Here is a 13,623-nt window from a genome sequence, read left to right as displayed (position 1 = left end):
AGCTTTGAGAACAGACATTTTCAAAGCACCGCAGTGAAATAAGTGTAACTGGCCAGTGAATCATCTTTAGAACAGTTACTTTCTAAACGATTGGACTTGCAGTACAGCCATATGCAAATACAAGCCTAGGAACAACCTCAAGAGTTGGGCTCCTAGTGCCAGCAGTCAGCAGTTGTAACATTGTTTCAGAAGCTGTGGGAGGAGAGAAAATGCTGCTCTTATGTACAGACAGTCCTTGCTGGAAGATGGTTGCTTCGTTCCGAAATAAGGAGCAGCAGGGGCATAACATTACTTCGGTATTAAAAGTCCCAAAAGTAAGTGGGGAAATAGCCACCCAAAACTCTGAAGGAAGAGAAGCATACATATAATGGATTTAATCCCTTTAGTGTCAAAATCTGAGTTTTTGAAATGTGAAGTGAAGCTAATTCCTATGCTATTCCCCCTCCCCTTTTTCATTAATGTTCTATAGTTTGTATGGCAGATCTGTCAGTCAGCTAGTAAGCCAGTTTACGGCATGGTTTAAGATCCAAAGAGGAAATCATGTTACAGTGAAGGTGGTGGCAGAATAGCTCTTGCCAACAGTTGTAGCAGTCACTGAAGTTCTGTGAAGTCTAACTTTAAAGGCTGAAGTCCCTGAAACTAAAGCTGCAACATGACTTAAGTCAACACCCAGACGATATATCTAAAGCAGAATTCCTGCATGGGCACAGGCACACATCATAATTGTGGCCTCAATTTCTGAGCCACAGGACTTTACCTCATTAATGGAAAATAAATGGCTATTCCATACTAGAAGCATATTCTAATCATCATCATCATCAAGCAGCAAATCATTACCTGGTCATGACTCTTGCATGTGTTCTGTTGTCCATTTTACTGGCAAGCAGCAGAGCATGACCCCATAATCCATGCTTCATGGCAGACTCCAAAGCATCCTATTAATGTAGAAAGCATATGAAAAGTAAACGAGTTTATTGGGGAACAAGATCAATACACAGCTCAGGACAAAGTACTAATGATTTCTAGTGCAGATATCTTATGACTATGAATTGAAAATACTCATTAAGTCACATGCTAGTGTGTTACAATATAATTTGGTTTTGAATTGTGAATTCTTTGGGACAGAGAATCTCTCTTTACTGTAGAGTGCCAAAGACATTGATGGTACCATAAATATTACATATGATATACCTTAGTATTTGTGAAGCTTTCATTTTTATTACTTGATATTTTAATTATATGCAAGCCACTAGGGCTTTAAGGATGTGTGGTTTTTGGAACAATAAATCCTAGTTAAAAAAACCAAACTCAACCAGTACTTTAAGCAACAATATGAGCATTCACCTTCTTACGACCATAAAGCAGAAGCTCCCTGAATCTCTCCGTCTCTCTTTCAAGACTGTCAATTGTGGTTATAAGACTATCGGTGAGAAATGAGAGTTGAGCTTCACCAGACTCCTCTTCCACTTGCTCCAAAGCCTCATTAGTGAAGTCAATCAAGTTTGCTTCATTGGGCGATTTTCCAGGAAGCCAAACTGTTTTGTGATCTCGTAACAAAAGCTCTGCAATGTCTGTGCCCACTACAGTCTATAAATGAAACAAATTCAATCACTCATTTGACTGAACTATTTTAAACACTTGAAGTTCAACAAGTTAATTAACACAAATGATGCAGTGGGTTGGACAAAAGGAGATAAGATTGGATTGGCCAACTCAGGTGTCCCATTGGGACTATACAGATGAAGACCCATTGCTCTCATCTTATTTTGCACTTCAAAACAGCAAGGAGGAATGCCTGCCTTTTGAGTATTAGACCTGCATTCTTGGCCCAGTACAAACACCTTACGTACTCTTGCCACCTTCACATAAATGGAGCTGCTTTATCTTAAGATTCTTATCTAAAACCTAAAGATAAAGGCTCTGCAAACTGACCTTCAGGGCATCAAGAGAAAGCTTACAAAGATTTAAGAAATATGACATACCCCATTCTGTCTGCACAACAATACAATAAAATCCCAAAGCAGGCTTGCAGACTCTTTGTCAATTAGATTTTCATTCTGAAAGCACTGTGTGGCTTTGTTTTGTGCAAAATTAATGACATCCACTTTATGGGTATCATCTCTGGAAGAGGAAGAAAAGTATGCAATGAAACAAAGAATCAGTATGAAGTGCCAGACATCATCATCACCATAATAAGTAGTATGTAGAACAGAGCAAAGTCAAACCTCCAGTAACATTTAGGCTTGAGGAATATAGATAAGAGATATCTGATCTAACCAGTTTAAATCTATTATTTGTGGCCATGCAAAATTACAAGTAAAAATTAACCCTGAGAAAACTTTAAAACAGCTTATGAAATCCATAAAACATACTTAGCAAGAGGGCCCGGAAAGGCTCTCATCTCTTCTTGTTCTGGCATATGTTGCAACATAGTCTAAAAAAAACAAAACAAAAAAAATACAAACCATAAAAGCATGATGAGTAGCTCTTACATCTATAAATTCCACTATTTATACAGTAATTCATTTTGTACCTAACAGTGTATCAAAATAAAATACATAAATAAATAAAAGCTACACATAACCTATGGTGTCATCTAGTCTACCACTCCTGGACAGCTGTTTTCCCTATAGTATGTTCGTTAGGGCCCTGTCCAATCCAGTTTAAAATGTTTTAATTACTTTCCATGAGAAATTATTCCAAAGCAGAAGATCTCATGGGAAGTTTTTCCTGGTATTAAACCTACATTTTCCTTTTCATATCTCCTTGTGACATTCTAAATAATTCCTCTGTCTCCTTGCTGTGTACACCATTCACATACTTGTAGATAATGGTGTTCTATCTTGGTCATGTTGGCCACATTCTACTCTTTCCCCATAAATTAGATCCTCCAACTCACTTGTCACTCTTCTCTGAACTCTCTCCAATCTGTCCACATCTTTCTAGTGACCAAAAACTTTGTATTCCTTTGGCCCACTGGTGGAGTCACAAGAGAAAGGGAAATACACCCGAGGTACTTAATCTCCTTCCAACATGGGTAAGTCTACCCAGAGAGCCTCCAAGCCTGGGTCAACTGACTCCTGCTTGAGCTACTGCATTAAAAATAGCTGCGTAGACAGTGTGGCTCGGGCTGGAGCTTGGAAGCCTAAAGATGAGGTGGGCTTGAAAGCCTAAGAGGCAACGTCTACACAGCTTTTTTAGCATGGTAGCTCAAGCCCTGTGAGTCTGACAACCCAGGCTCAGAGATCCACGGCCACAGGCTGCGTAGCCATACACTAAGATAGCAAATCATCACCGTCGCAGTCGGCACAGAAAGGTACAAATGCTCATGTCTCAATCAATGGCTGCATTCACACAAAAATCAAGACCCCAACCTTCCTAGGACTTGGAAATCCTTTTTTAATTAATCAAATGCCACAGTGAGAAAAGAAGATAGCTATTCTACACTAAGGGCTTGCAGAGAAATCAAAAGTGAAAACATAAGGAAACTTACAGAAGCAAAGAATCAACATTTGTTTTTCTATAAACTAACGCACATACAACAGAAAGCCATAACAAAACTTAAGTGCCCTATTTTCCCTTTAGAAAAAAACGCCAAGATATTATAAACATAAACACATTTGTATTCCTGGTGCACTTTTGCTTTACCTCCATACTGTGTATCTCAACCAAAGCCGGCTGTCCTTCTGAAGGCAGGTTTGGCAGCACTTTTGTCAGATGGCCCCCAGGACCAAACCTTGCACAGACATGAGGCACTAAAAATTTCTCAGGTGTCGAGGGTCTTGATGGGACTACAGTAGAGAGAAAGATCAGAATCAAGTGACTCAATTACCTTGCAGCAACTTAGTTATTTACGTTTTATTTAGTTTTCTATATAGTTCTTATCACAATCAAAGCAAACATGAAACAAACTAGTTATTGAAGTTGGCTAAACACCATCTTCAACAAGTTAATAGCTATACTGTCCTATCAAATGCAAGACAGTACTGAGAGCAGAACTCTCAGAAATCTGAAATAATGAGAAAAAATTCGGTACCGAGAACCTGAACATTATTTTTGCTTATCAATCCCCAGTACATTTCTATGTTTTAGAGGACTTCTGACAAATCTTTTCTTAAAAAACTACTGATACTTTATATGAAAAACTCTTTTTAGAAACACTGCTGTTTAACTGCAAGAAGCAAGGCTAATAGAAAAATCAAAGGATTATATAAACAGAATTGTTTCTAAGGTATGTTTATTTTAAAGATTCTCCATGAATTAAGAGTAGATTGAATTCAAAGCATGCTTGGAGTCGAGAGTTTTACAGTATCCCATTATATACACATGATTCTAAAGCAAACACCACAAATGCAAATTAAGTGTGCAGTACATAATACGTAACAGTAGCAATTAATATCTGGCCATAAAATAATGGAACTGTTCAGTGACAACCCAGGATAGAACAAGCAAGGGACTATCCTCACAGTGAGCAAAACTTACCTTAGGTATAGCTCATATCTATGACTCTACAAATAGGGAACATTACATTCTACTGGTATCAGTTTAATATCTATTATGAACACAGGTGTCTTTACTACCAATAGGTTCAATAAATGTTTGTAAAGCATTTTAAAGCTGAATGAAAGGCACAAAAGCATAGAATTGTTAACTACCCTCTCAATCCGACCTTCCCCCATGTTTCTGCAAATACCTTGTTCTACAGATGGCCATCCAGTTTCAGCTGAGTAACCATAATCTGTAAAAGGCTGTTGACCATCAAAGTTAGCAGGGTATCCTCCGTATGGATAATCTGTGTGAAGCGAGACTGGCTGGGTGGTGGTTTCATATGCATTAGCTGTCAGATCATGGTTGCTTCTATAAAGCTGGCTCTGAATAGAACATATTAGTAATTGTTGCATTACAGACATAATAGCCCATGTGATTCTTTCCCCTTCTGCTGAATAACGTGGCAAGCAGGACTGAGGAGCTTTTTATCTCCCACTTAGCAGCTATATGGGCTCCCTATAAGTATTTTAATATAGTAAGTTGCACAGGACTGACTGGATTTATGAAAGCTGCACAATGAATCAAGTGGTATAATGGACTTGAGCTAAAATAGTTTGTTGTCTGTTTTAATGCTCTACTTCCCTTTGTTCCCCTCTTACAATTTGATTTGCTCACCTCAGACTGCACATGTGGGTTTACTTCTCTCTTTACCAACTCCTCCCCCTCCTTTTTTAAATGATTATTCGCATGTGTATTTTGCCAAGAATAAAAATTCACAGAATGATTTGCAGACTGGAGTGTGGCTTCATCCGCAGCTCAGCCAAGATCAGACCGACCCCACAACCTTTTCTTAGTGCCTCTCCTGACTTAAGAGAAAATCTGACTAGATTGAGTATGGATACTCGGTATAAATGCCTGGATAGCCTCCAATTCTCCATGTCCAATATCAATGAAACATTTGGGTCCCAAATGGATGACTAAATTTAAAACTACATCTGGATTTCTGGAAGGTTAACATATGAGACTACAGATAATGCAAGTGCAAACTCTACTAACAGTATACAAGAATCATCTACCAGTAAAAAATGTTTCATGGAATTATCTGTGCATTTGTACTTAAAATAGAAGAGTAATTTTTTTTTTAAACCTTACAGTAGAAGACTGTTCTACATATCAATTCAACAGCCTCAACTCTTTAAATGTATTCCAAGTTTCAGCCCAGCATTAGTTTTTATGCTTGTGATGTTGGGAGGAACAGGATATATAAAAATAGGAATGTGGACACATTCTCAACTATAGTAAAATGTAGCAGTGCTCCCATGCCCAGTGAATTGTAGGACTAAGCCCTTAGCCAAAGAGACCATTTCTTCCTATGTTCTTATGTAGCACCAAGCACAACTTGAGCCCCAGTTCTAATGAAAGACTCTAAGAACTACTAAATAAATATTTTAAAATCAAGCACATACTGTGGCACAATCTTCTGTCTCTAGTTGCTGAATATGAACTTTCAAAATATGCCTCTATTACCCAAGCTAAGAACAGAAATAATTGTAACTTTTGTATGTTTATGATCTTCCACTAGCTTCTAGAGATTTGATCCAAGAGATTGCCAGGTAACCCCATTCCTAACATCAAGCGGGTTAACAGAACAAAGTCACACACATGATGCTCTCACATGAAACTCACTTGCTGAGAGCGAGAACTGAAGCTGCTCTGATGGCTATGAACACTGTGGGAACTACGGAGGCTATGGGCAGAATGTTCACTGTGGACACTTCGTCTGTCAAATTCATCACCATAAGGGTCTCTGTGAGGCTCAGTTTCATCATCAAAGCTTCCAGCAAAGCGAGGATCATATCGCCAGTGATCTTCATATCGGTCTTGTCTAAAGAGCAATGAAACATGAAAATAAAGATAAGAACCTGTATCCTGGGAAGAACTAACTTCAGTGGATATTTGTGTCCATTAAACTAGAGAGTACAGTTTAAAGAGACCATGTCACAAACTAGTCCACAGATTTAGGTTTTGTAAAGTAGACAGTCCAAAACCTGATTTAATAGAAATATCTTCAGTTATTTTTTCCCTTGAAAGTATTTTCTAGCTGTGATTTAAACCCAGCTTTATAGCAAGTACCTGAGAACCACAAAGTGAAATTGACTAGTCTTGTGTTCACTGTCCAAAATGAAGTGCAAAAAGTAAACAAACGATGGAGTAAAGAGTTTCAATTTTTTAGTAACTATGTGTTAGTAGCAAAAGTATGAAAATCAGTTTTTAAAAAGACATCATTTTACCCTGACAGTATCCCTTTCAACTTGAAATGTTGTTTAGACTAATTGCAAAAATCTAGGCCGGGGTAGGCAACCTATGGCACGCGTGCCAAAGGCAGCACGCGAGCTGATTTTCAGTGGCACTCTCACTGCCCGGGTCCTGGCCACCGGGCCCGGGGGGCTCTGCATTTTAATTTAGTTTTAAATGAAGCTTCTTAAACATTTTAAAAACCTTATTTACTTTACATACAACAATAGTTTAGTTATATATTATAGACTTATAGAAAGAGACCTTCTAAAAATGTTAAAATGTATTATTGGCACGCAAAACCTTAAATTAGAGTGAATAAATGAAGACTCGGCACACCACTTCTGAAAGGTTGCTGACCCCTGATCTAGGCTATTCAAAATTAAGACCAATATCCCATTCTGAATCCATCTAACACAGAAAACTTGAAGAACATTTTCCTATGTTGGTTTCTGTTTAGACTCTGTACTAAGCCATTTAAAAAGCTAGTTACAAAATAAGTCCTATTTTTCCTAAAATCATTCTCTCAAAGCTGGTTTATCCAATGTACGTCAATTTCCATAACAATTCTCCTTGCCATAAAGAAACATACAGACCGATAAAGAACACTTTAAAAAATCCTGTTTTATACCTCAAACATTTTCATAATCTGTCATGCAATAGATTTGCCTACCTAGAGTAAGATACTTTCCTTCAAAATGAATTAAAAAAATGCTGTCCAGAACTTTTACAGAATAACTTGTAACTCTGAAGCTTTCTGGATAATCAAAAGTTTCAGTAAATTACACTAAAGAGCCATATCTCAAAGCCTGCAAATAAAGGGCATGGATTACAAACCTGTTATCATATGGATATGCCTCTCTCTTTTGGTATGGATTCTGTTCAGTGTCATACCAGTATCTCTGGTCATAACTTCTGGGATCTCTATATCTGGAGTCATATGCTGATGGATAACGTTCCCAGCGACTTGGATCTTTAACAAAAAAAAAAAAAAAAAAAAAGAACGGGTTTAATCTAAAATCTTTGCCCAGTAAGTTGCTCACAGAACGTCTCTATTTGTTCCCTCCTGAAATGCATACACCTATGTTTTGTTACCATCTGAGATAACTATTGTACAAATCCAATTAAAAAAAAAAAAGCTTTCAAAACAAAGTTGAGATACTAATTTTATTAGAAATATGTATACTCATACATTTTGCCAGAACCAGATGAGATCAAATAAAAGTTATAGACTGAATTGTTGAACTGTAAGCAAAAAAGCTGTATATCAATTTCATGTCCCTGTGATAAATTTGGTTACACCCAAGTGTAGTTATCAGATTACTGTTATGTACCTTATCTGGATACTATACTGTACTCTTTCAAGGGGATGGTCTCTGCAATTTAATAGATCTTTTCATCTAAATTACCATGAGGCTAAGTTATGATAAAATTATTTCTACAAGAAGATATGGAAACTTTCAATATAAAATCCTGGAGTTTGGAGGAGAGAACCCATTGGTCTGACAGAATTCAAGTGCTGATCTCCAGAACACTGTTAACCCATGGGTGACTGTGGGGCATATTATTTTTGCGGAGCACTACATTTTGAGGTAGAGTCAATTTATGTTCTGATCATTAACTAGTTTTCCAGTGATTAAGAATTTGTCCACAATACATGTGTTCAGGCACAAGTGGGCACAGTGATATATGTTGTACACTATAGCAAGCAATCCCATACATGTGCCACCATATAATTTTACCATGATAAATTAAAGGCAAAAGAAAAGTTTGACCATTTTCCTCATTGTCAAATAGGGAATCAAAACAACAAATTCAAACTTAATTCTCTGCTTTTTCCTCCTACTGAACCAAGGATACAGAGATGATAGCAAAGCATTAAGGACAACCGCAATGCAGGAGGATCAGTTTTCAACAAACTGAAAGCTTTATTCTCATTAGCTGTGGAAAATATGACAATATCATTATTTCAGTAAAAGACCACAAATTTAGTTTTATAACAGTTCTCTGATGCTAATTTTAATATACTTCCCATGTTTTTTCTGAACCAACTAAACTCAGAAAAAATTAGAATTCATTGTCCAACTGTACCTCCATAATTATATGGGTTTGCATAGTAGTCTGCATAGTAATCATTCCAACCACTTTTTGGATTATAATAATCTTCAGTATACCCCTGTCTGAAAGAGGAAAAAAAATACAGGAGATAAAATACCATGATTAAAACAGGCATAGTGACTATTCTTAAAGTTGTTAGAGGATACACACAGCTGATGATGGTTATTCTCACTATGAGAGCAGAATATCTAGTGTTATAGTTTTTAAAAAATTGCAGTTACAGGAAGTGGAAGGTTCAGAGAACTAGAGCCTATATACCAGAACATCACTAATTCAAATCATTCCATATGATCAGTGACTGAAAGGTGTTACCGTACAATAGCTTAAGTGGCTTGTGAACAGATTTGGTGGTCAGTCCAGTCACTTATGGACAGTCAAACATATCACAAAAGCCATTTCTACAACTGGCATTCTTACTGGCTTCTCTGCTGAGGCTGCCAGTATAGCTAACTAGGTATTGAGGTAACTATTCTCAGCTCTAGAGCCACTCATGCGAGGTCAGCCATATTATTGAACCAGGAACAAATGTTTGGTGGGGATCAACTTTTCCATTTCTGCAGGATTAATTTTTTAGTAACCAATGCCACCAATTAAATGAATCTGAAAGTCTGTCCACACCACAAACCCATCACATAATTGGTAGTGTACATTCAGTGAGTGCCTGAATAGGTGAAGAGAGGTGCAAGCAGCGTAGCAATGAGTGGGAGGCTTGTAAAGACAGCATCCACTCTTGCAGGAGTGAATTTGATCTGATAAGATTTTGTCAACCTGGACTACTTTGGGAGAGATTTTCAAAAGGCAGCTAAGGCAACCAATTCCCATTTGTGTCTTTTGAAAATTTTAACTTACCACTGTGAGCCAGGACCATGAGTTAAGTCAAAGATTGTGCAATAAAACACTGATTTTTAATAGAAGAAATCTGTTATTTTGGTTAAAAATAAAATAATTATTTAGTCTTGCTCAGTCTTAGCAGGGTAGATATGAACTTTATAAAAGCATTAAAAACATTTAGACAGAAGGACCAGTAAAGTTGTGTAATTGCACAAATGGTCAGGAAAATTTATCAACCCAAACAAAAATCTACTTGTCTGCTCTCTATTACGATAAAGAGACTAAATTTTATTCATCTCTTTAAAAAAAAATGTACAGCGAGAGGGCAAGAATAATTTTACAAGGCTGTGATTCCAAGGAGCTTTGAAATACTATCTGTAAGAGAGTGATGATGTGCACTGAGAACAGTGCTATTAAGAGAAAGCAATCCCATTAACTCATCTCACCACAAATTCTCACTATTTTTTTTTTTTTGAGGTTCAGATGTGCACAAGACTATTGCAGCTGTTTGTACTGCTCCTTAAACCCATAACTTCCTCCATTCCCTTTTAGAGGCTGTCAATACGTATTATTCCAGGTAAAGGAGGTTCCATAGCAGAATTACTGAAAATATAGCTGATGACAACTGGTGGGAGGTTAATGCTTTCCAGTGGACAATCCATTCTCTCAAAGCCTGTCGACTTCTAATTTACATGTTGTTGCTACAGCAATATCTTGTGATGGATGAAAAAGTCATACAAATCACTCATGTAATATTTATTATAAATTAGTTACCCTTGAAAAGGGAAACTGGTTGCTTCTTGATTGACATTAGTAATTTCAATTCATCCTCTTACTTCAGGCTTGTTTTGCCACATCCCCTCCCACAACTCTATGCTATTTTATTAGTTAATTGGCTAGAGCTTATCACCACCACAGTGAAGGTCATCATTGGAAAAGTTGACGTGATGCAGAATTGTGGACTTTTTCATCTGACTCTCATCCTCCCTCCTATCTGAGAACAAAAAATCTGTGTCTCAGTAGGCAACATGTACTGGTATGTTTTCAAAAGCAAATCCTAGGAGGTACATGCAGAAATGCCATTTGTTAACAGGATTGGAGAATTTCCCTCTTACACACAGCTTTGTAAACATTACTCTTAAACTCTAATAAGAGGCTGTAATCTGCATTGCTCTCTCAGTGGACAGACAGAAAATAGGTAATATCAGTACTGATTCTATTGTTGAGCCCCCTCTAATGGGAAGACAGTAATGAAAGCCTACAAATGGCCACGAAGGAAGGCTTAAGGAGCAGTAAGGAGATGACCGCAATCATATCATTGTCATTTTATACGTGGCATTGCGTTCCCTCACCTCTAAAGGCAGCAAACAATCTGCAATTCATACTTTTGGATTATGTGTTTAATAGAAAGTATAATTTAAATTGTAGAATGTTTTGTCAATATTGACAGACTCATTTCCACCATCTAGGTCCCATACTGTGAGCTACACAAGATAAAAGTTCATTATGCATAATTAAATTTAATCCATCAGGACACACTAAACCTTTGCATAGTTCCGTAATTACATACCTAGAAGGAGGTCGATCAGAGCACTGACTAGCTCTGGAACTAGGACGCTCAGGCTCACCGTATCGATAACCACCAGGATCCGCATAGGCAGCATTGCTTCTATCATAGTGCTGGTAGCGGGGACCATATTGTCCATAGACATCATCCTCGAGAAGAGAGGTTTATAGATTACCAACTAGTAAATTAAATTGTTTGAAAATCTGACATGGAATTATTAAAAAAAAAACCCTCACCCCGCACACATTTTGCTATGGCTAACCCCTTTCTGATGACTCAATTTCCCTTCTTCCTCTCCCCACCATCTTAAAAAACTGAAATTAGCACCCACGGAAGAGGCTGTATTGACAGCCATGGATACTAAAGTACTTTATCTTGCCACGAAGGGTACACATGGCTACACTGTTGCCTGACAACGTGCCTTAAAACCCAATTTAAGAAAATACTTCTGAAACTGTCAATAGTCCCACTGGGAGGTAAGGCATTTTTAGGATTTGGACATCCGTCCCACTAGGACAAGGTTGAAACTACCATCTTTTTCACACAGGCCAAGAAAACAGTGTTCAGATAGCAGTCACTGTCACTCCTGGAAGTTAACAGTATTAATACTCATTTCCTATCTTAAATCTGTTTATAATTTATCCACCATTTTCAGTTCTGTCTTTATACGTTTGGGTTTTCACACTCCTGATTGTAAATTAATTTTTCTATTAATTTTGATTCTGCTTTCTGACATCAGATATGTATCATGTTTGTTAGCTTTAAAGCTGCCAGTTAGTAATGAAAATGTTACCAAAAATCCTTCCAAAGGCTTTCCCATTACCTACAGTTTTGTTGAGTTCTTGCATTATGTTATTGACATTGTGATTTCACTCTAATGAAATATAAAGTGAATCTTTCAAGATAGATGCTATATTCTTGATCACTTCAAACACTCATTATGATTCAGAAAAAAAAATTACTAAATACATCAATACAATTACACCTCTACCCCGTTATAATGCCACCTGATATAACACAAATTCCGATATAACGCGGTAAAGCTGTGCTCGTGGGAGGTGGGGGGCTGCGCACTCTGGCGGATCAAATCAAGTTCAATATAACGCAGTTTCACCTATAACGCGGTAAAAGTTTTTGGCTCCTGAGGACAGCGTTATATCGAGGTAGAGGTGTATGAGAGAAAAGAGAAAAAAAGTTCCTGCTCTACCTGGTAATAGAGATGAGCTGCTGTTCTAGGATCCAGGGGAGGGTAAGGCTGTGGATATGCAGTCTGATAAGCATCATAAGGATGTCTGTAATAGTAGTAAGGGTTTTGTGGTGGCCCACAGGCATCCTGAGGAGTCTGAGGTGGTGGTGGATTTTGCTCTTGTTGCATGGTTGGCATGGCTGGATGACTGGTGGTAACAGATGCTGATGAAGTTGGAGCACTCAATGACTGACCAGAAAATGGTTGTTTATCAGGACTTGTTTGACTATAGCTTGTTGGTGGCTGTGTTGAACTACCCTCTGGGGGACCTGCTGGATAATACCTATTAGTTGACACCTGATTCTCTTGTCGCTGTGGTGCTTGGGTAAGTTTAATTCCTGAAGCCATCTGATAATTTGAAGGAACCAAGGACTGCCCAGAAGGTACTGATTGCGGCATTTGAGCAGTTTGCTTTTGTGGCTGAGAAAGCAATGCCCCCTGTGTGGCTCTGTCTGATGGAGCCTGAAGCTGCACATCTTTTGTTACCTGTTGATAGAAATGTTGTTTGTCATGTGTGTCTGGCCCCACCTGGATAGCATGATTGACTGGTTGCTGAGGAAATACTGGACCACAAGAAAATAATGGATTATGCATCTGTACAGGATTACTGGTCTTGCTTTTGTCCAGTGTCCGTGTTACTGTAAAATCGAGTGCTCCAGAAGTTTCTTCATGACTATGTGAGTCATTTGTAGAATTATTATTAGGCACCATGGTATTCACTGGTGGAACTAACAACACACTTGCATTCCCACTGGGGAGATTTGTCCCAGGAGAAACAGCTGAGTTAGATCCTGGTTTACTAGCAAATTCATGCAGACAACCTTCTGAATTAGCATTCTTTTGACCTTCTGGAGCCAAATTAATTGGAGTTTGAGATGGAGGTTGCATCAACAAATTTGTGGATTGATTTGAGGTGATTTCTGAAGAATTAACAGGGCTTTGTAATAAATTAGAATGTGACAGATTAGAAGATGGAGGAGTATTAACTGAAGATCCAACCTGCATCACAGACAGTGGCACATTTTCCCCAGAGAGGATCCCACCAGCATGTGGAGCTTGGAGTCTTGTTACAGGTTTA

The 13,623-nt window shown here is 38.0% G+C and overlaps 1 protein-coding gene across 4 annotated transcripts in view; it reads right to left on the bottom strand.

Moving 5' to 3' along the window:
• SEC16A (SEC16 homolog A, endoplasmic reticulum export factor) overlaps positions 1-13,623 on the bottom strand; it is a 40,606-nt gene that overhangs the window by 16,589 nt on the left and 10,394 nt on the right. For all 4 annotated transcript variants that reach the window (XM_039507176.1, XM_039507178.1, XM_039507179.1 and 1 more), the window contains exons 2-12: positions 12,507-13,623; positions 11,303-11,448; positions 8,875-8,963; positions 7,621-7,756; positions 6,175-6,373; positions 4,694-4,871; positions 3,649-3,791; positions 2,373-2,434; positions 1,983-2,121; positions 1,345-1,587; positions 838-935 (exon numbers count right to left, since the gene is read on the bottom strand). The exon at positions 12,507-13,623 is cut by the window's right edge and continues 2,787 nt beyond it. In XM_039507176.1, the coding sequence (XP_039363110.1) occupies positions 838-935; positions 1,345-1,587; positions 1,983-2,121; positions 2,373-2,434; positions 3,649-3,791; positions 4,694-4,871; positions 6,175-6,373; positions 7,621-7,756; positions 8,875-8,963; positions 11,303-11,448; positions 12,507-13,623 (2,550 nt within the window). The remainder of the gene's footprint in view (positions 1-837; positions 936-1,344; positions 1,588-1,982; positions 2,122-2,372; positions 2,435-3,648; positions 3,792-4,693; positions 4,872-6,174; positions 6,374-7,620; positions 7,757-8,874; positions 8,964-11,302; positions 11,449-12,506) is intronic.

The sequence above is a fragment of the Mauremys reevesii genome, linkage group 19 (genome assembly GCF_016161935.1).
Source record: "Mauremys reevesii isolate NIE-2019 linkage group 19, ASM1616193v1, whole genome shotgun sequence".
NCBI lineage: Eukaryota > Metazoa > Chordata > Testudines > Geoemydidae > Mauremys > Mauremys reevesii.
The sequence above is the reverse complement of the archived record's forward strand: the minus strand, read 5'-3'. Positions and strand labels throughout refer to the sequence as shown.